At 46.0% G+C, this 20,249-nt stretch overlaps 1 protein-coding gene and 1 long non-coding RNA gene across 3 annotated transcripts in view; one reads left to right on the plus strand and one right to left on the minus strand.

Moving 5' to 3' along the window:
- LOC123332599 overlaps positions 1-20,249 on the minus strand; it is a 63,111-nt gene that overhangs the window by 20,209 nt on the left and 22,653 nt on the right. The gene's annotated exons all lie outside the window — the stretch shown is intronic.
- On the plus strand, positions 12,434-18,989 carry KRT38 (keratin 38). The gene is made up of 6 exons (XM_044938969.2): positions 12,434-13,976; positions 14,173-14,255; positions 15,284-15,440; positions 15,805-15,966; positions 16,055-16,180; positions 16,649-18,989. The coding sequence occupies exons 1-6, from the start codon at positions 13,389-13,391 to the stop codon at positions 16,877-16,879; spliced, it is 1,347 nt and encodes a 448-aa protein (XP_044794904.2). The 5' UTR covers positions 12,434-13,388; the 3' UTR covers positions 16,880-18,989.

The raw sequence follows: 20,249 nt of genomic DNA on the forward strand, positions 1-20,249 counted from the left end.
GGCCATGGCAGATGAAGAGGAGAGAGCTGGAATCTTGAATACCTTTCTGAACATCATCCTCCAAGTACATAGTCCTTCTTTAATGAGCTGAGGTGATAGTTCTATTAAGGGTCTGCCCTCAAGACTTGCCAAGAAGTGATGAGAAATGGATTGGATCCTGAAGCTGCCTGGGACTCTCTGGACATGATCCTGCATGCATGCCTGGCAGACTGGGTCATAAGCCTGGCAGGAGACACAAACACACTGCTTAGCCAGCTGTGGTTACTGGTTGGAGTAACTTCAGTGAGCTTCAATGTCAGGGGACAGGGGCTTCTACCTAATTGGATGCTCCAATAACTGAGTGCAAACAAGACTTCCTTCTGACTTTCCATGTGTGCGTGCTAAATCGTTTCAGTCACGTCCGACTCTTTGCTACCCCACGGACTATAGCCTGCCGGTCTCCTCTGTCCATGGGATTCTCCAGGCAAGAATACTGGAGCGGGTTGCCATGCCCTCCTCCAGGGGCTCTTCCTGACCCAGGGATTGAACCCACATCTCTTACATCTCTTGCCTTGGCAAGTGGGTGCTTTACCACTGCGATCACCTGGGAGGCCCTTTTACTTTCTATCGCTGTGCAAAATTTGTCTAGAATGTGCTTAGCTTGATAAACACAATAGACTGAACAGAACCAAATCTTCATTCAGTTCTAGAATCCTGGGCCTTTGCTGTCCAATCCTGTAGCCACTACCTCCATGTGGCTATTTAAGTTTTAACGAAATAAAATGGAAAAATTCAATTCCTCAGTTGTACTAGCTACATTTCAAATGCCCAATACCTATATGTGGCTGGTGGTACCACACAGTACAGAAAATAGAATATTTCCACTATTGTAGAAAGTTCTACTGGATGCCACAGTCCTGAACTGTCAGAATCACAAAGAGCCTTACAGATGAGCTGGTCCAATCTCTCCCATGTACAGACAGGGAGTCTAAGGCCTAGGGGAATGGAAAGATGTGCTCACAGATACACAACCAAAAGGCGGAAACTGGAGCCAAGGGTTTCGCCGCCAAGCCTAGCAGGTCTCTCTGAGCTCTATATGCTTTCTCCAAGCACTAAGTTTTTAAAATAAAAATAAAATAAAAACTTAAAAATAAGTTTTATTATTTTTTTTCAGGTTAATGTATATTTTCCCCTTTCTCCTGCTTTCACATCTCTAAAAATAGAGACTTATTTCCCCCCTGAGGTGCTGAAACTCTTTCCCGGGAATATAATTCTCCTTTCAAAAAGAGCTAGCAACTACCTGAGAATTCTCTTTCAGTCCAGTGGTTAGGACTCCACGCTTTCACTTATGAGGGCATGAGTTTGATCTTTGGTAGGGGAATTAAGATTCTGCAAGCCACGAAGAGCAGCCGAAAATTAAAAAGAAACAAAGAAACCACCAAACCCAGAATCTCCTCATCCTTTTTTAAAATTAATTTATTTTTTTATTGAAGGATAATTGCTTTACAGACTTTGTTGTTTTCTGTCTCTCCTTATCCTTTTGACATTTGACTCAGCAGGTGCCTGGACCTTAGGCTGTAGCCCGTGCTGCAGCAGAAGTAATCATACAGGGAGTTGAGGACCAGGAGTCCAGGCCCCTAGACATTTTGGGGGCCTCTGTAGGATCCTTGTCCCCCGTCACATATTGTTTAATCCAACCTGGTCATTGTTTCCACACTTGTGTGTCACTCTGACTCACCAAGACCTGTCTGACCACTCAAATGCTCATTCAAGCTTTTTAATATGAAACCAAGGCCCACAGCCCAGGGCCGGGAGTGCTATCCCCTGCTGGTCACAGATGGCCACCATCTTTCGCGTTTGGATGTTCCTTCCAATGGGCTTGCCTGGTGACTCAGATGGTAAAAAATCTGCCTGTACTGTGGGAGACCTGGGTTTGATCACTGGGTTGGGAAGATGCCCTGGCGAAGGGCATGGCAACCCACTCCAGTATTCTTGCCTGGAGAATCCCATGGACAGAGGCTACAGTCTATGGGGTCACATAGACATGACTGAGCAACTAACGCTTTGAATTTCCAAGTTAGAAACACCACAAGGGATCCTCCCACCCAACCCATCTCTCTTATCTGATGGATGAGGAAGCCTCAGGCATAAACTCTGAAAAGGCTTTTTGCCCACCAGCACCAGGGCCTCCTGGAGACTGGACCCAATGCTACACATGTGGGGATTCTCAGAGGAACTCATATCAAAGCCTCTGGATTTAATTAACTCAGGTTTATAGGAGAACCTTGGCAGGGCCACAGCAAAGTAATAAAGCCTCTGGCATAATTGATGTTTGGGAGAAACTCCCATGGGTAGCAGGATACTCCCTGAGTGGGGATTAGGAAAGAAAGGACCTGTGTTTCAAAGATGCAACTTTCCCTGAGAATATTAAGGAGACTGGGCCTCACATCTGCCACCACTCATGGTCCTAGAACAAGGCCTCCTTATGGGGTGGGAGTGGGGCCCCAATGGGGAAAAGGAGCCATTCAAGAAGCCTGGCCAGAAGGTGATACTTGCAGAGAGAAGGGCCCAGGAGTCAGACACAGTGATGAAGAGGCCGGGTGATTTGTGGACTGAATTATGCTTAATGGTACCCTGCCTACTTCGTTAAGAAAGCTTTCACAATATGATCAAAACAGGATATGCCAGGTGAGAACTGGGAGAATCAGTCACAATGAAACATTTCTCTTTTTGGGTTTCATAAATTTTAGCCTATGAATGCAGTGATCTCAGTTTGGCAAAACAGGAAGTTCCTAAGATCATTTGATGTCTATCTTCTTGAACAATTGGTTGAGATAAGTGTGTTTCCAAATAGTCCTCTTCTTTAGCCATCACTAAGTAACCAGACAGACACACAAACTAGCATCTTGCCATAATGGAAATAATCAGTGACTTTGGCTTTAGAAAACCTGGGCTAGAGTTCGAATTCTATTACTAACGTTCTGTGTGATTTTGGCAGATAGCCTAACCTCTGTCCATCTCTGTCTCCTTCTCCCCTGTGGTAATGGGGATAATTCTACCTCCTTCACAGAGTTGTTGGGATAGAATGCGTGTGAAAATGCCTATCATGATGCCTGGCACAGGGTAAGTGCTCGGTAAATGTTGCTTAAAGAAAATCTGCTTTGCTTTTATATAGAGAGTGAATAAACAAGGTCCTACTGTATAGCATAGAGAACCATATTAATATCCTATGATATGGCCTTCCCTGGTGGTCCAGTGGTTAAGAATCTGCCTTGCAATGGAGGGGATGTAGGTTCGATCCCTGATCGGGGAACTTAGATCCCACATGCCAAAGAGCAACTAAGCCTGAGCATCGTAACTACCACACCTGGGCATCACAGCTGGAGAGTCTGTGTGCTGAAATGAAAGATCCCGCATGACGCAATGAGGATCCCGCATGCTGCAACTAAGACCCCACACAGCCAAATAAATAAATATTAAAAAATTATTCCTGTAGAATTAAAATAAAATATCCTATGATAAACCATAATGAAAAGAATATTAAAAATAATGTATATATATATGTATATGTATAACTGGATCTCTTTGCTAGACAGCAGAAATTAGCTGTTTGCTTGGCCCTGCTTGGCCCTGGTCACTAACCCGCAGCTGGGCTTTCTAGGACCATGGCTTCTAGTGCAGCAGGAACCCCTGCTGTTCAGGCTCTGTGAAAAGCTGTCTTTACTGCAGGGAGGCTGGGGCAGGTGCCTGCCCCAGAGAGGCTAAGATCCAGGGAGACCTTCAGCCTCCAGCATTGCATGGGGCCTACATGAGAAAGTAATAAGGCTAATAGGAATCTTCTCAGAGCCTGCAGTTTATGGCCAGGTCTGCCTGGTCCTTCTAATGGTCACCCAGGGGTTGGTGGGGACTCTCCTGTCACTGCAGATGAGAGTAGGGTGGGAAGCAACTGAAGCCAATTTCACAAGTGGCTCATCTCTGATGGGGGGCAGGGGGGATTCCCTGTGGCTTGGCTTGATTTTCAAGTTTTCTTAATGGGGCCTCTTTCTTTCTGCAGCACACGGGGAGCTGCATCTCTCTCTTCTGGATCCTAGCTGATACATGAAACGAATAATTTAGTGAGGTTGCTTGTTGAATCTGAATCTACCATTGTTGGGTTGTTTCACTGAGTTACAGTGGGCACTGGTCCAGTGTTTTTTAAATAATGGCTGTGAGTCACTGATGGTCTATGAAGTCATTTTACTTGATTTTAATCAGCTTGAGATACACATACACACATACATACACACTGATTGAAATGAAACAATAGAAATTAGAAAAGAAGCATTTTTATGGGAAATTGAATCTTTATGTATATGTACATAGTCTTGGGTTGCAAACCATACAGTGTAATTCTTCCTTGATTTGTGCCCAGGAGTTCAAGTCCATGGTCTGTTCCAGAACTTGCCTTTTCAGATGAGAAACCAGGGACCAGAGAGAGCTCACTGACTAGTTTTGGGCCATCTGGCTAGTGAGTGACCTTGCTGGGAGCAGACCCTGTACAGAGATGCCTCTTAAATGAGAACAAAACCCTAATCCCGCCCTGTCTGCCCTCGAAGGAGACTCTCCTCTGTGGGGAGAAGTGGCCGAGTGGTTTGGTTGTGCCTGCCCGGGGGACTGTCACTAAGCATCCCATCCAGGACTTGGACAAAGGACCCAGATTCCCCACTGCTGGTGGAGGGTGGTGGTTGAGAGGAGACTCAGGCCCATGCTGAGGATTAACAAAGGGGATCTATGGATCCCAAGTCGAGATAAGCTGGCTCGCTGCTGTCTTGTCCTAGTCACTTGGTCCTTCCAGGAAACAAGCTTGTCTTAAGACCTACCTTCTTCTAGCTCCCATTTCCTTCTGCGGGCAGGAAGCAGTACCCAGCCCAAGATGCTCCCAGGAGCTCCATTACAGAAATAAGACTTCTGGGGGTCTAGAAATTGCCTCTTCTGTTTCGGGGAATGACCCCTCTCTGCAGGTGTGGATGTGTCAGGTGGGCCCCCACATGCCACAGGGGGTGGGTCTACAGTCACAGACTCACCCACATGTTGGTTTCGACACTCCAGTCCCCGGGGAATGAGAGTCAGCTCCTCACAGAGTCCCAGTGTCTGTGCTCGCATGCTGAGCTCTTTCTCCCTCACCTTTGATGGGGCGGGGGAGACCTTGTAAAACATGACTAATTCCTCCTATGAAGGGTGTGGCTAGTGATACAAAGTGGGTTAAATAAACACCATATGAAGACAAGGGAGTTACGAGGAAACATCCAGTCTTCAGAATTTTTTAGATTTCAGAATTGCAGATAAGCTCTTTGTGGTTTTCTACTGTTTTAGGAAAAGTAGTGTTTGTAAAGATAATTACTTTTTATTTTATCCAATTAATACATTGCAAATAGTTTAAGACTTCAAATTATGCTAAAATGCATATATCAAAATATAGCAGTTCACCTCTCCCATCAATTTGTCTTCCCAGAAGCAACTGTTTTCAGCCTTTAGCTCTTTCTTCTGGTGTGTATACATTTCTATAAAGCTGAATTATATGTGAATATGGTTAATGTTAGAGTCTTCAAGTTTAGATGCTATCTAGTCTTCCTGTTATGGTAAATAAAGAATTCGTTCTCTCTACTATACCATTATTTTCTCTGCTTCCCCTGAGTTCTGCTTTCTGGGATATGATTCTTCCCCAGTAACTATCAGGACAGATTTTATAATCTTCATTTCCTACAACAGAAAATGAAAGCTCTGTGACTTAAAGCCAGAACCCACACTTCTGCTTGATTTCAAAGTGCTGGTTTTCATTATATCACATTTCCATGGTCTCTTTTCTTGTTCTTCTAAGTCACTGCTTTTCAACCTTGGCTGCACACTGGAACCACCTGGAGAGCTTTAAAAAATACCGATGTCCCTGTCATGTCCAGGGATTCTGAAGTTATTGGTCTGGGTGTGGTCTGAGTATCAGAATTTCTATACGTTTCCTAGAAGATCTTACTGCGCAGTTAAGGTTAGAAGTTGTTTTTGATGGGATTTTAAGGGGGGAGAACTTATTCCAGATGTTTCTAACTGCCACATTCAGGAGAGTTGCCCCTTCTTAGAGCAGTGGTTACCAGATTTGAGCATCCTTCGGAATCTCCAGGAGGGCTTTTGAAACACAAATTGCTTGGCTCCAACCCCAGCATTTTTGAATTCTGTGTATCTGGAGTTGGATCTGAAAATGTGTATCCTGACAAGTTCCCAGATGATCCTAATGCTGTTGGCCAGAGAACCAGACTTTGAGAGAACCACTGCCCTGGAGGCTGACAAAGCTAGGTTAGAAAATGTCCAGACCCTGGGTTTTTTTTTTTAGCACAGTGTGGAAACCAACATGACTCTGGAGCTTTTCTTATCAAAAAGCACCTCTCTGTGCTGGTGCATCCCTGCCTTACCCTTGTCAAAGGCTCACTTGGTTTAGTACATTTCATGGGTCAGTGTCAAAATCTGAGAAATGCAGAAGACGGCCCTTGCATAGAGCACATGGCACTAACAGAGCAAGGCTGTTTCTTGAGACATGCAAACCAACCAGTGGATTCTACCCTTTCCAGGCCCAGCTGGGACCTTGGACTCTAAGGAAAGCATGGGACATCAGTAGGTGGTAAGATGATGAAGCAGTCATAGCCGGCCCCATTGCTACACTGCCTTCTGTTTTTCTAAGGGCAGATCTGTTGAATGTGCATTCAATGTGATCTACCTTTGACTTGACTTCTATGTAGGTTTATAAAATAAACGAATATGTAAGAAATATACTGTCATCAATTTGGGTTGGGCAAGTGGCATTGAGTGGTACATGGAGTTGACTCCTATGGATTCTTCCTAGCTCCACATTCAGGGATATCATATGGGTACCTGATGTTGGCTATTATGGAAGTATTTGCAGCACAGAAATTGGCATACGCTAGAAATCAGGGCTTCCTACCCCTCCCGGAAAGCTAATTTACTGGTGCACCCCTGGTGGGTGTATACGTTTTTCCACGTTGTTTAAGAATCTCTGATTTTACTTCACTGGTTCAACATACAACTACCTTCGAGTAATCACAGGATGTTTCTCATTCTCTACTCACTTAAATGCACGTCCATGGAGTACTTAGTCTCTCTATAGACTATGACCAGGCTCTGTGCTGGGTTCTGGGGATACAGAAATGAAGGAAGAGAAGCAACAAGATAGACTCCCTGATCTCAAGGAGATCCCCACTCGGTAGTGGGGGGGCACGCCCATAATTTTCAGGGATGGAAGGAGTGTACCAGCAGGGGGTGCGCTACCTGCCTGGGAGGCTCAGGAAGGCTTCACAGGGAGTGTGGTTGAGCCCATGAGCTCATTCATTTGTGATAGTCATTGCCCCTAGGTGTTTCAGACTCAGGATATCTAGTAATAATGGATCTATAATAAGCAAAATAAAGCCATTTCCAGTACCTTTCTATTTCCCACCATCGGAATCTTTGATCTATGTCAAAAATCTATTTTTAGTCTAGCTGAAACACAATTCTGCATTTCCTCCCTCCCTGGAGCATTGATTATCGGGGCCACCCCAACTCTACCAATCCACCTTCTGGAGCCTTTTTCCCAATCATCTTGGCCAGGGCAAGGAGGACAGATCACCTGGAGGAGCAGAGGGTGGAATAAGAGGCTCACAGGCACCACTACTCCTTCTGCCTGTGAGCAGAGGTGCAAGCTCATGATTGCACTTGTTAACATCCCCATCTCCAGGATTCCATAAGACCTGTTTCCCACACTCTCACCAACATTGTGCACTATCCAATTAAATTAATCCTATAAGGAGAAAGTAGTATCTCCTTACTATTTTAGTTTCTACTTCTTAATCATCAGTGAACATCCATTCATATATTAAGCCATTCTTAGTTTTATTTTCCTGAAAACACGAAACATTTTTAAGGGGGTGATGGTGATGGTTGGAGATCCTGAAGAGGAAGGGAACTGACATTATTAAGTGCTTACTGTGTGCTAGGTATTATGCTAGAGGTCTGCCACTTGGTGTCCTTTATTCCTACCAGTAGCCCTGTGTGTAAATATTACTGTAAATGTTCATAGGACAAAAGTGGAAAAGCCAGTTTAAAATGCAACATTTAAAACACTAAGATCATGGCATCTGGTCCCATCACTTCCTGGCAAATAGATGGGGAAAAAGTGGAAACAGTGACAGATTTTTATGTTCTTGGGCTCCAAAATCACTTCGGACAGTAATTGCAGCTACAAAATTAAAAGATGCTTGCTCCTTGGGAGAAAAGGTATGACAAATCTAGACAGCATATTAAAAACCAGAGACACTACTTTTCCTACAAAAGTCTATATAGCCAAAGCTATGATTTTTCCACTAGTTATGTATGGATGTGAGAGTTGAGCCACAAAGAAGGCTCAGTGCCGAAGAATAGATGCTTTCGAAATGTGGTGCTGGGGAAGACTCTTGAGAGTCCCCTGGACAGCAAGAGGATACAACCAGTCAATCTTAAAGGAAATCAACCCTGAATATTCAGTGGAAGGACTGATGCTGAAGCTGAAACTCCAATACTTTGGCCGCCTGATGCGAAGAGCTGACTCACTGGAAAAGACTCTGATGCTGGGAAAGATTGAGGGCAGGAGGAGAAGCGGGTGACAGAGGATGAGGTGGTTGGATGGCATCACTGAGTCAATGGACATGAGTTTGAGCAAATTCCGGGAGATAGTGAAGGACAGGGAAGCCTGGCGTGCTGCAGTCCGTGGGGTTGCAAAGAGTCAGACACGACTTAGTGACTGAACAACAACATAGGACAAACTGGCTGCTTTTAAAGGTTAGGTAATGTGGTTGAGGTCAGGCAGCTCAGAAACGGAGGTTTTGGTATTTTCTATTTCTGTTGCTGTGAAGTAACATGCAATATGTATGTTGATCTCTGTCTCTGTTTTCTGGCAGAGAGCTCCTAAAGCTCTTGTGATTTTCCATGTGATAAGAACATCGGGAGCATCTTTTGTTCTACTATTTGATCTTCTACTCCAGTTACTGACGCAGAGCTCCTAAATCTCTTGGAATTTCCTGGGTGATAGGAGTGTTCTTTGTTATAATGATGTGACTCTCGTCGGGTCCCTGCAAAACTTAGGATGATGGCTAGTCACCAGCAGGACCAACCCATGATTAGAAGCTTGGAACTTTCCACTTTATCCCCATGCTCTGGGAAAGGGAGAGGGACTGGAGATGGTTAATAATTGATCCTGCCTACATGATGAACCATCCATGAAAATCCCAAAAGTGTGAAGTTTAGAGAACTTTCAGTTTGGTGAACATGCAGAGGTGATAGGAGAGTGGTGATCTGGAGAGGGATGGAGGCTTTGAACCCCTTCCTACCTTCCTTAGCCTCTGTACCTTTTCATCTGTATTCTTTATCATATCCTTTATAATATACTAGTAAAGGGAAGTGTTTCCCTGAGCTCTGTGAGCCATGTTAGCAATTTATTAAACACACAAAGGAGGCTGTGGGAACTCTGATTTCTAGTTGTTTGGTCAGAAGCACAGGTAACAATCTGGGACTTGGAATTAGTGTCTGGAGTGGGACAAGTTTTGTGGGATTGAGCCCTTAATTTTTAGGATCTGACACTTAACTCCAGGTAGATAGTATCAGAATCGAATTGAATTATAAGGACATCTAGTTGGTGTTGCAGAGAATTGCCTAACATGTGGAAAACCCATACATCAGGAGCCAGAAATATTATGAGTGGACAAGTAAAGAAAAACCAGGCATATTTTCTCTAGACAGTTGCAAAGAGAGCTAGGTTCAGTCTTGATCTGCTCTTGGGCTACGAACAGAATAATGGGAAGAAAGACAATGACATGTCTAAAGACTTCAGAAGTGTGGCACCACCCCCAAGGATCCAGGGTGGAGACTTGCTACTAATGTCTCCCCTTCAACTAAGGGACCATGGCTTTTGTTGATACACTCCTAGCGTCTAGGCTATTTCATAGTGGGTGGAAAAACAACATTGATAGATGACTAAACTTTGTGGATTATGGGGCTTGGACCTAAGACATCAGATGGCAAAGTTTTATCTAACTGGAAAAAAAGCACCTTTTCCATCATCGAAGTCGCAAGTGTCATATACCTAGAATAATAGTATGATATGCTAGTATCAACACTGTGTTTGAAGACACAGCTCCTCACTTCTGTCTGCAGTAGACTTCCTGCCTGTGGATATCAGTATTCCTAAAGTTAGACTCAGTGAAGAGAACTTCGTGCACATAGGTGAAAGAAGGAGGGCAATAATCTCCTCTTTCATGCTCTGTGTTCACCACTTCTTGTCACGGAACCTGGTTCACATTTGATCACCAAGGGCCACAGGGACTTTTTTTTAAAGAACTGGAAAGGAAGGCAGTCTTAGGTATGAGAGCTAGGATCCTCACCCATACTCACTTCCTTTGAGAAACATGCAGATCAGTGGAACCAAGCAATTTTACAATGGAACATCAGTGGCATTATACAAGATAGTGTATCCAGTAGAAACCCATGTCAAGACCATGATCAAACTAACAGGGAGGAGCATCATCCAGACATACAAATCTTCAGAAGTGACGTAATGCTATAATAAGTGTGCTTTGAGATGAAACATATTATGCATTTTAGTCAATGGAATGAATCCTGTCAGAGCATAAGGTCAAGGTACCTTCTATTTAGCAAGTCAAATGAAATGACTTTAAAAGTCTAGTTCTCTGGTTTATAGGGAATCGAGTTGCTATGTGATGAAGTGGAGGAGAGTAACAAAGGAGTGTTTGAAGATGTAACCTGTGCAGATTGCATCCAGAGACCTCTGAAGGATGGGATGGCCTGGCCTGGTGATGCCTCCTAATTATGGTGTCTGGAAAGGGCTATTCATTGATGAACTCTGAGTGACTCTTAGGCCAGAGCTGACCTTTCGGGGGAATGTAGATGGAATTTTTGAATTCTGTATTTCTTCTTGATAGAATGCAAAGTAGTAAAGAGGTTTCATTCATTATTTTTTCCTGAATTTCCTTCCAAGTCACTTTAGTTAGTAAATTGCTTTTAAAGATGTTAAGGACTTTTAGAAGTGAATTCTTTCTCACCTACTAAGACACATTTCAGAATAGTCTGAAGCTCTGACATGTGAATCCCTGACATTGTGAGTCTAATTAATAAAAACCTCACAGGAGATAGGTTTAAATTCATTTTGTTGTTGTTGTTTAGTCTGACTCTTTTGTGACCCCATGGACTGCAACCTGCCAGACTCCTCTGTCCATGGAATTTTCCAGGCAAGAACACTGGAGTGGGTTGCCATTTCCCACTCCAGGGGATCTTCCTGGCCCAGGGATCAAACCCGCATTTTCCTGAATTGGCAGGTGGGTTCTTTACCACTGAGGCACCTGGCTCAGTGGTAAAGAACCCGCCTGCCAATGCAGGAGACCTAAGAGACGAAAGAGATGCAGGTTCTATATCTGGGATGGGAAGATCTCCTGGAGGAGGTCATGGCAACCCATTCTTTCTTGGAGAATCCCATGGGCAGAGGAGCCTGGCAGGCTACAGCCCATGGAGTTGCAAAGAGTCGGACATGCCTGAAGTGAGTTAGCATGCACACATGCATCTGGAAAGCAGATATATATTTATATATGTATATGGAGAGAGAGAGAGAGAGAGAGAGAGAGAGAGAAAGAGAGAGCAGGTTATCTAGTCCCTATAGATGTCTCTATATATCTAGTCTCTATTCTATGTATGTAGTCCCTATAGAGATGTCTGTTCAGTGCTTGTTTAATGCTCAGAGCCCTGCCTAATACTCATTTTCTCAAAGATCTAGTTACAACCACCTCGGGGGCCCATGTTAGATCTTTTTCAGTACTAGGGGCCTATAGTCTGCCAAAAATTTTGAGAAAATTTGAGACCTTAGCCATCAGGTGTTTTGGTTCCCTGGTACTAAGAGCTAGTGGTGTGTTTGATAGGAGGTATAACTATTTTGGAGATGGAATGTTTCCCCTGGGCATTTTCCTGCACAGTCCTCGGAGAACCCCTACTGCTTTGGTACCCCAGCATTTGTATTTTCTGGGAGAAACAATATAGACAAAAAAAGAACAATACAGAATATCAGATTCTTGTTTTCTCTTTTAATTTCAACTTCTCGCTCAGTTTCTGAGCCTTTTAATCCTTCCTCTAGCAATGACCCAGTTGTTCTCCTGTTGGGGGCTAGGGTGGGGGATCAAGGGGAATAAGAACAGGCTCTGGAGTGGAAAGAAACATACTGAGGAGAGCTTTGACACTTTATAATTGGCCTGATCAGAGAAAAACAACTTCACATCTCTGGTCCCCAAAACCTTATTTATGGCAAAACCAATATAATATTGTAAAGTAAAAAAAACCAAAAAACAAATAAATAATAAATAAAATTTAAAAAGCCGTATTTATTTATTTTTGTAAAATTAAGGTAAGAATACCCACCTCACATAATGTAGGAAGGATATAGACAATATAATCAATAAATCCCCTAAGACACATGATAAGTGCTCCAAAACAGACTTTAGAATCAAGCAAGTAAGACTCGAAGAGAGACATCAGTGACTTTGACTCTTGCATTTCATGGTCAAGTTCATGTGATTCAAAAAGATTATTTGAATCTCTTATATGAGATTCAAAAAGATTATTATTATTATCAATAATCTTTGTTATTGTTTTTTTGTGCTCACTTTTCTTGGTCTAGATCAGGTTTTCAGAGTCACCCTTATACTAATGATTTCTCAGACACTATTGAAAACACCCATGGCTACCCAAGTTATAGTGCTTCTTGAAGGACAGAAATGATATCGTGCCTAACCAACTGTGTGTCAGGTATGAGCGTGGCACATAGGATGTATCAGGAGATGTGTGTTGAATGAATGGACTTATCAGAGAAGTCTTATTGCCCCTTAGAGTGGAGAAGAAAGGCAAACAATTGAAGAAAGAAGAAATAGAAAACTTCTTGATAACCAATAAGCCCATAACACCTGCCAAAAACCATTTTCTTCCCTGGATAGGGAAGGCTGGTTGAGTCTTCGCCCAGGTCAGTGCCCCTGTAGTTACAGAAGTTTGTCTCTCCTGTTGCTCTGATGACCTACAGGAATAGTCACGTGTTCAGTGTGGACAAACCACTAAGGAGGCCAACCATCTGATGACTGAAAGGACTTTTGTTCTTTTAAAAATAATGAAAAGCTTCTGACAGCCCACCAACAGCTCATCTGATATCAAAGAGCCAGGAGGCACCTCAGATTCATCAACATTCCTCTAATGAGGTGAGGAACTCTTAATGGTAAACTCAACAGCTGAGTAACAGGATGACGGTACAACAGTAGGTAGAGAATCAAGGCAGGGAGGTCAAAGAGTGGAGCCCACACCCACTTGGGATGGGGTATAAAAGGGCCAGGAGGGAAGAGGGTTGTCAGATGCAGTGGCTCAGCCTTCTCAGTGGCTCTGAACCTCCTGTGTATCCTCAGTCCACCATGACTTCCTCCTGCATCAGCTCATGCCACGCTCTGGGCTGCACCAACATTCCTGGAGCAAGAAACATCTGTGTCTCCTCCATTGACGCTGGAGACCAGCTTGGGGCAGAGATCAATGCTGCCCTTCTGGGCCTCTCGGCCACCCTGGCACACGCCAACCGAGTCCGAGTGGGCACAACCTCTCTGGGCCAACCTAGCCTCTGTCTGCCTCACAGCTGCAACACCGCCTGTCCCTTGCCGGGGACCTGCGACATTCCCGGCAACATCGGAATCTGCAGAACCTTCAGTGAAGGCTTCTTCAACAGTCACGAGAAGGAGACCATGCAGTTCTTGAACGATCGGCTGGCCAGCTACCTGGAGAAGGTGCGCCGGCTGGAGCGGGACAACGCGGAGCTGGAGAGCCAGATCCGGGAGCTGAGCAAATGCCCTGAGTCCACCGTGTGTCCAGACTATCAGAGCCACTTCCGCATCATCGAGGAGCTGCAGCAGAAGGTGAGGTGTGGAGCAGCCCGGGTGGGGTGTGCTGGGCCCAAGGGAGGTAGAAGGGCATGGAAGGCAAACACCCACCAAGAGCTCAAGGAGCTTTGGGTTCTTGGAGTCTCCCGAGCATGAACATAGAAATCACACGTAGAGCAGGAACCTGGAGTGTGATGCTCTGTATGTGAACTATCTTCCTGGCTTTGCTCAGATCCTGTGCAGCAAGGCTGAGAACGCCAGGCTGATCATCCAAGTGGACAATGCCAAGCTGGCTGCCGATGACTTTAGAATCAAGTAAGTAAGGTTGGGGCTTCCCTGTTGGCTCAGTGGTAAAGAATCTGCCTGCAATGCAGGAGACCTGGGTTCAATCCCTGGGTGGGGAAGATCCCCCAGAGAAGGAAATGGTAACCTGCTCCAGTATTCTTGCCTGGAGAATCCCATGGACAGAGGAGCCTGGCGGGCTATAGTCCATGGGGTCACAAAAAGTCAGACACGACTGAGTGACTAACAAGTAAGGTTGAAGGAGGGCTCAGAGTGACTCCTTCCTCCACGTGCGTCCCAATGTCCGAATACTTGCTGGATGAGTGAATTACTGTCCTTTTTCTTCCTTATTAAATTTTTTTTTTTTTTGCTGGGGTTCTCTCACTTTTACAAACCAAACTAATAGAAGGTAGATCAAATTGAGTATCTATAGTTTGGTATTAGTCTGTCTTCATTTATGGTTCCTAAAATGGTTGTGATAAGGCAGTCTGACTTCATTAACCAGGAGCAAAACAAAGTGATTTCTAGAATAAACTGAGCCATTGACAGCCACTGAATTTCACATATAAGTTAAAGGAGCCTCTTAGAGATAAGTCAGGGTCCAGATTTACCTATGGAGCAATCTATGGTGCTCTCAGGTGCCAGGTGTTTCCACTAAACAAAGATGAAAGATGAGAGATGGAAAAATATCCCAACATAAGGGATAAAGGAGCAAATCAATGGCCAGGCAGTTGGCTATTGCTTATCCTAGTTAACTAAGAGCTCATACCATGGCATGATCCCTGTGTTGGGTCCTAAGGTACATGATCTTAGGCAGGTCAGTTAATCTTTCTGAACCAAAGTTGCCTCATTTCACAGTGGTGAAAATGATTAAGTGCTGTGAATGTCTCACTAGACAGTGAGCTGTTTGAGAGTGGGTGCTGTGTCTAAGTCATCTCCAAGGCCAGTGCTGAGCCAAATGAGCAAACGAGGGTCCAAGCTGGTAAAGAGGGTGGGGGCAGGGCCAGCTGAGAGGGGCTCTCCTTGGCATCTCGGTTGACTTGTGCCTTCTGTGATGGAAGGCATGAAAGTGAGCACTCCTTGCGCATGGTGGTGGAGGCGGACCTGTGCGGGCTGCATAAGATCCTGGACGACGTGAGCCTGGCCAAGGCTGACCTGGAGGCCCAGCAGGAATCCCTGAAGGAGGAGCAGCTCTGCCTCAAGAGCAACCATGAGCAGGTCTGGTCCTACAGCTGCAGGCTCCATGGGGAGGGGAGGGTGCTGGGCAGAGAAGGGAGCGCCTCCCACCAAGGGTCTCCAGGGTTAGAGTCTGGGCTCAGGTGGCAGTAGGATAAAGGACTGATCTGGGCCTGAGAGTCAGACTGGCCCAACTGGATGTGGCAGAGTGGGGTTTTTTCTCTAAAGGTATGCCTTGTAAGATTAGGCAGGTCTCCAGGTGGGTCCTTCCCACTGGACCCAGGGCAAGACTTTTCACATCAGTGTGTGTGGTGTCGCTTCTCATGCTGCTTGTTGGGGAGGGGGCTCAGGTGCTCTCTGCAATGCCCTTTTCTTACTGCAGGTCTTGGTCTCTCTGTCTCTGTAGGAAGTGAACACTCTGAAGTGTCAGCTGGGAGATAAGCTCAAGATTGAGCTGGACGTGGAGCCCACCGTGGACCTGGGCAGGGTGCTGGAGGAGATGCGGGGCCAGTACGAGGCCATAGTGGAGACCAACCTCCGTGATGTGGAGCAGTGGTTCCAAACTCAGGTGAGGGCGGTGCTGCAGAGCAGGGAGGGATCCGGCTGCATCTGGCCAGGGAGGTGATCGATCACTTCTCTGTGTGCTCATGCTGCAGTCTGAAGGCATCAGCCTGCAGGCCATGTCCTGCTCAGAGGAGCTGCAGTGCTGCCAGTCGGAGATCCTGGAGCTTCAACGCACAGTGAACGCCCTGGAGGTGGAGCGCCAAGCCCAGCACAACCTGGTATGGTCCTCCTCACCCTTACCACGCTGCGAGGGCCACAGGCCCTGGGCTCACAGCAGCATCCCTTAGATGCCTCACTAATCAGTTTCATTAACAGTTAAGTCAGAGCTCAGGATCTGAGTCCTCTGAAACTTGATGCCTTGTTGTCAAGGTTATTTTGACCCAGAGGATGGTTTCCATTGAAAGTCACTTCCTTCAGAATCAGGTGTGGTGGTTTAAGCACTCATTCTACATGATTTTACTGAATGTCTATGTCAGGCATGGGTGATGCATGGGTAACCATGACACCATTCAAGTTAGGTTTTTCTTTTCATGAAAAGTCTTGGCCGTATTGACAGTGGTTTATCCAGAGCTCAGGAGTGCCCTATGACTCCTTGGAATCTGTCCCATGTGGCTGAGCATGGCCAGGATTTTCACTGCATGATTTGGGGGCAGCTAGGTCTCTCACCCTGTTATTTCCCATTATAGAAGGACTGTCTACAGAACTCACTGTGTGAATCTGAGGCCCGCTTTGGCACCGAGCTGGCCCAGATGCAGAGCCTCATCAGCAACGTGGAGGAGCAGCTGTCTGAGATCCGGGCTGACCTGGAGCGGCAGAACCAGGAGTACCAGGTGCTGCTGGATGTCAAGGCCCGGCTGGAGTGTGAGATCAAAACATACCAGAACCTTCTGGAGAGTGAAGACTGCAAGTATGTATGATCTAGGCCAGGGGTCCCCAAGCCCCAGGCCATCCTGGTTCTTGGTCCATAAGGAACCAGGCCATAGAGCAGGAGGTGAGCAGCAGATGAATGAAGCTTCATCTGCTGCTCCCCATCACTCCCATTACCACCCAAGCCATCCCCTCTTTGCGAGTCCCAGTCCTTGGAAAAATTGTCTTCCACAAAACAAGTACCTGGTGTCAAAAATGTTGGGGATCGCTGATCTAAGTAATTCCTGGCCATGCCATTCCACAGAGCACTCAAGAGCTTGTTCAAGATCTCATTGTAAAGAACAAGCTTCCCTGTGCATGCTCTCTCAGTGGAACATTCACCTCTCCTGGTGTGTGCAGACTGCAATGCTGATAGAATGTTTCAGGAATGATAGCAGGGTCCCTAAGCCACATTGACCAAGGGACTCCTGGATGTGGAGAGATACAGTGAGAGTGAAAGTGGGACTGCTCTGTAGATTCCACTGGGATGTGTAATTTGTTGCTGGTGGACCTGTCCTTAAGACTTTTGGTCTTACCTTTCTGTCCATCACTGAGATACTTTTCACCTCCCAGGTCAAGCTCATTCTTCTCTCTCTCTCCCTGCAGACTCCCCTGTAATCCCTGCTCTACGCCTGCCTCTAGAACCCTTTATCCCAGCAGTGCTCTGCCTGCCCGCACCAGCACTAAGAGCCAGTTCTGAAGGTCTGTGTCCCAGTGCAGAAGATCCAGGCTGCTGGTACCGGAGCTAGGATTGCCCTCACCAGCTTAGTCTTCCTTCCAAAAAGACCAAACCCACTGGAGGCATTTTCACTGAATCATAGGATAACAGATAACTTCTGAGCAGTGGTTTCCTGTTTGTTCCTTAAGCTGTACTTTTCCCCTTTGTTTCCATGTTGTAATGGTCTTTCACTAAAGCTATTGTTTTTTCCCAGTGTCTCTTCTGGGATTTTGGTTCTACTCCAGTGCTTCAGAATCTCCTCAAATTTAATTGGGTTCCTGTATTCAGTGGTCAATAAACCTCCTTCCTGTATGACATGCTTCTGGTGTTTGGCAATGTATGTGATGTGATAAAGAGCCCTGGCTGTCAAGACCTTGGGTGGTCACCGGCCCTGGCATGTCACTGCCAGGAGTTCTCTGGGGCACTGGGGTCTTAGCCTCTGGATGGAGGCCCTTTGCTGACATTGGGATGTGTACATACCTTGCCCATCAATCTCAATTGACTGGTGAAGGGAAGCGGTGTTCGTTGCCAAACCTGAATTCCTTCAAAACAGCTCAGAACTAACATGTCCCTACTGTGCTTTTGGCATCTTCAGCCTCTTGGTATTTTGTCCAAGAGCAAAAATCACGCAACTCAGAGTTCCAGTCTGGTCAGAGGGAGGTCGTGTTGAGAGCTGCCTTGGCCAAGTTGCCAAGTTTTTTCTTCTTGTTTGAATTGGCCCTTTTCATAGAGGCAGGCTTCCATGGTGGCTCAGATGGTAAAGAATCTGCCTGCAATGTGGGAGACCCGGGTTCGATCCCTGGGTCAGGAAGATCTCCTGGATGAGGAAATGGCAACCCACTCCAGTATTCTTGCCTGGAAAATCCCGTGGGCAGAGGAGCCTGGTGGGCTGCAGTCTGTGAAGTTGCCGAGAGTTGGACATGACTCAGCAACTAGCGCGGCAGTACTACGCTTTCATGAAGGCGTTGGCTCCTCATCGATTCTCTTAGACACGGCAGCCCAGATTGGGTTCCGGGGACAGTTTTCTTGGTCCTGGCCCACCTCTTGTTTATATTTTTCTGTAGACAGATGCTGCCACTTTTGTATAGGCTTATCTCCTCTGCTGCCGCCTTCCAAGTACTAGAGTGAGGAATGCAGTTGGCAGGAGTGCTATCTGCTTTTTGGACGTGGCTCTGACCCTGGCCAAGATGGTTCTCAGCCAGACACAGTGAGAGAGAAGACAGGGAAAAGCACCCGAGAGGCTCTGTTCTCTCCTTGCGGTGCTAGTCAATTTAGCTTTTGGCATATTTATGCTGAGTGCGTCCAGAAGAATGAAACTCTCAGGTCTCAGCTTCCTCTTGAACCCTGGTCCAATGACCAGTGCAGAGTCGATTCTTCTTCATGGTAGTGAGACAAGCTGGGACCTGAGACCCTCTACTGCAGTGCATGCATGTGTGCTAAGTTGCTTCACTTGTGTCTGACTCTTTGCTAGGCTATGGACTGTAGCCCACCTGGCTCCTCTGTCCATCAGATTCTCCAGGCAAGAATACTGGAGTGGGTTGCCATGCCCTCCTCCAGAGGATCTTCCTGACCAGGGATCGAACCTGCATTCTCCTGCATTGGCAGGTGGGTTCTCTACCATTAGCACTATCTGGGAAGCCATGCACGTAGACAAATGTCTCCTCGAGCAACAGAATACAAAGAAACTATAAGGGACTAAAAATAACTGCGTGCATGCCCAGCTAAGGCAAATCCTAGACAACAAGAAGCAAAAAGACCAAAAAGACCAATTGTTGCTTCTGAAGAGCTGGTGACAAAAACAGGGTGTTGGGAAAGCAGGGTACTGCAAATGCCCCTACACTCAACACCTCCAAAGGGGTGGGCCAATCATCTAAGCCACTCTGGTGTGGCCCCTGGACACACCCCTATTCTCACTGCATGTTAAGGAACCAGCTTGCCCCTCCTTGGGCAGTGAATAAGGGAACCTGTTAACTTGTTTTGCTCCCTCCCACGGCTGCAGCAGCCCCATAATGCCTTACCTGAATTTCTTGTCTGGCCTCTTATCAATTTATTTTGATTGCAGGAGGCCACGAGCCCTGGTTGGTGACAGTACCATAGTGTGGGGGAAAAAGCATGTGCTCCAGAGTCAGACAGACCTGGGCTCCAGTCCGACCTCTGTGACACTAGCTGAGTAAAACTGGCCAGGTTACTACACACTCTTGAGACCTATTCCTCAGTGGTAAAATTAGAAACTTTGTAGTGTCCTCTCGCTGTTGTTGAGGGATAATCTGTATAGTGCTCCTGTCATATGGAAGGTGCTTGTGGCATATCTGTTTATGAGGTTCCCCGGAAAACTGCAGGGATAGATTTTTCTTAGAGGGACAGAGGAGCTAGAGAGGTGGTCACAGAACCCATTAGCAGCACCGGGGGCCATACATTCCCATGTGGGTGGGCTGGAAGCTTGGCTGTATTCTTTGGCCACTTATAAACAATAATGAAATAAACCACTATCACTTCTGGAGCTCAGTTTTCCACTCCAAGTGCCCTAACCAAAATCAAAAAGCTTTCTATGGGCAGTCAGGGGACAATAATGTCCTAGGGGCTCTTGTGGGCTTTCTTCTAACAAGTAACTCAAATGTCAGAAGTTGTAAGGAGTGGCCATGAGCACCATGTGATTGGCCATG

Source organism: Bubalus bubalis, chromosome 3 (genome assembly GCF_019923935.1).
Source record: "Bubalus bubalis isolate 160015118507 breed Murrah chromosome 3, NDDB_SH_1, whole genome shotgun sequence".
Classification (NCBI taxonomy): Eukaryota; Metazoa; Chordata; class Mammalia; order Artiodactyla; family Bovidae; genus Bubalus; species Bubalus bubalis.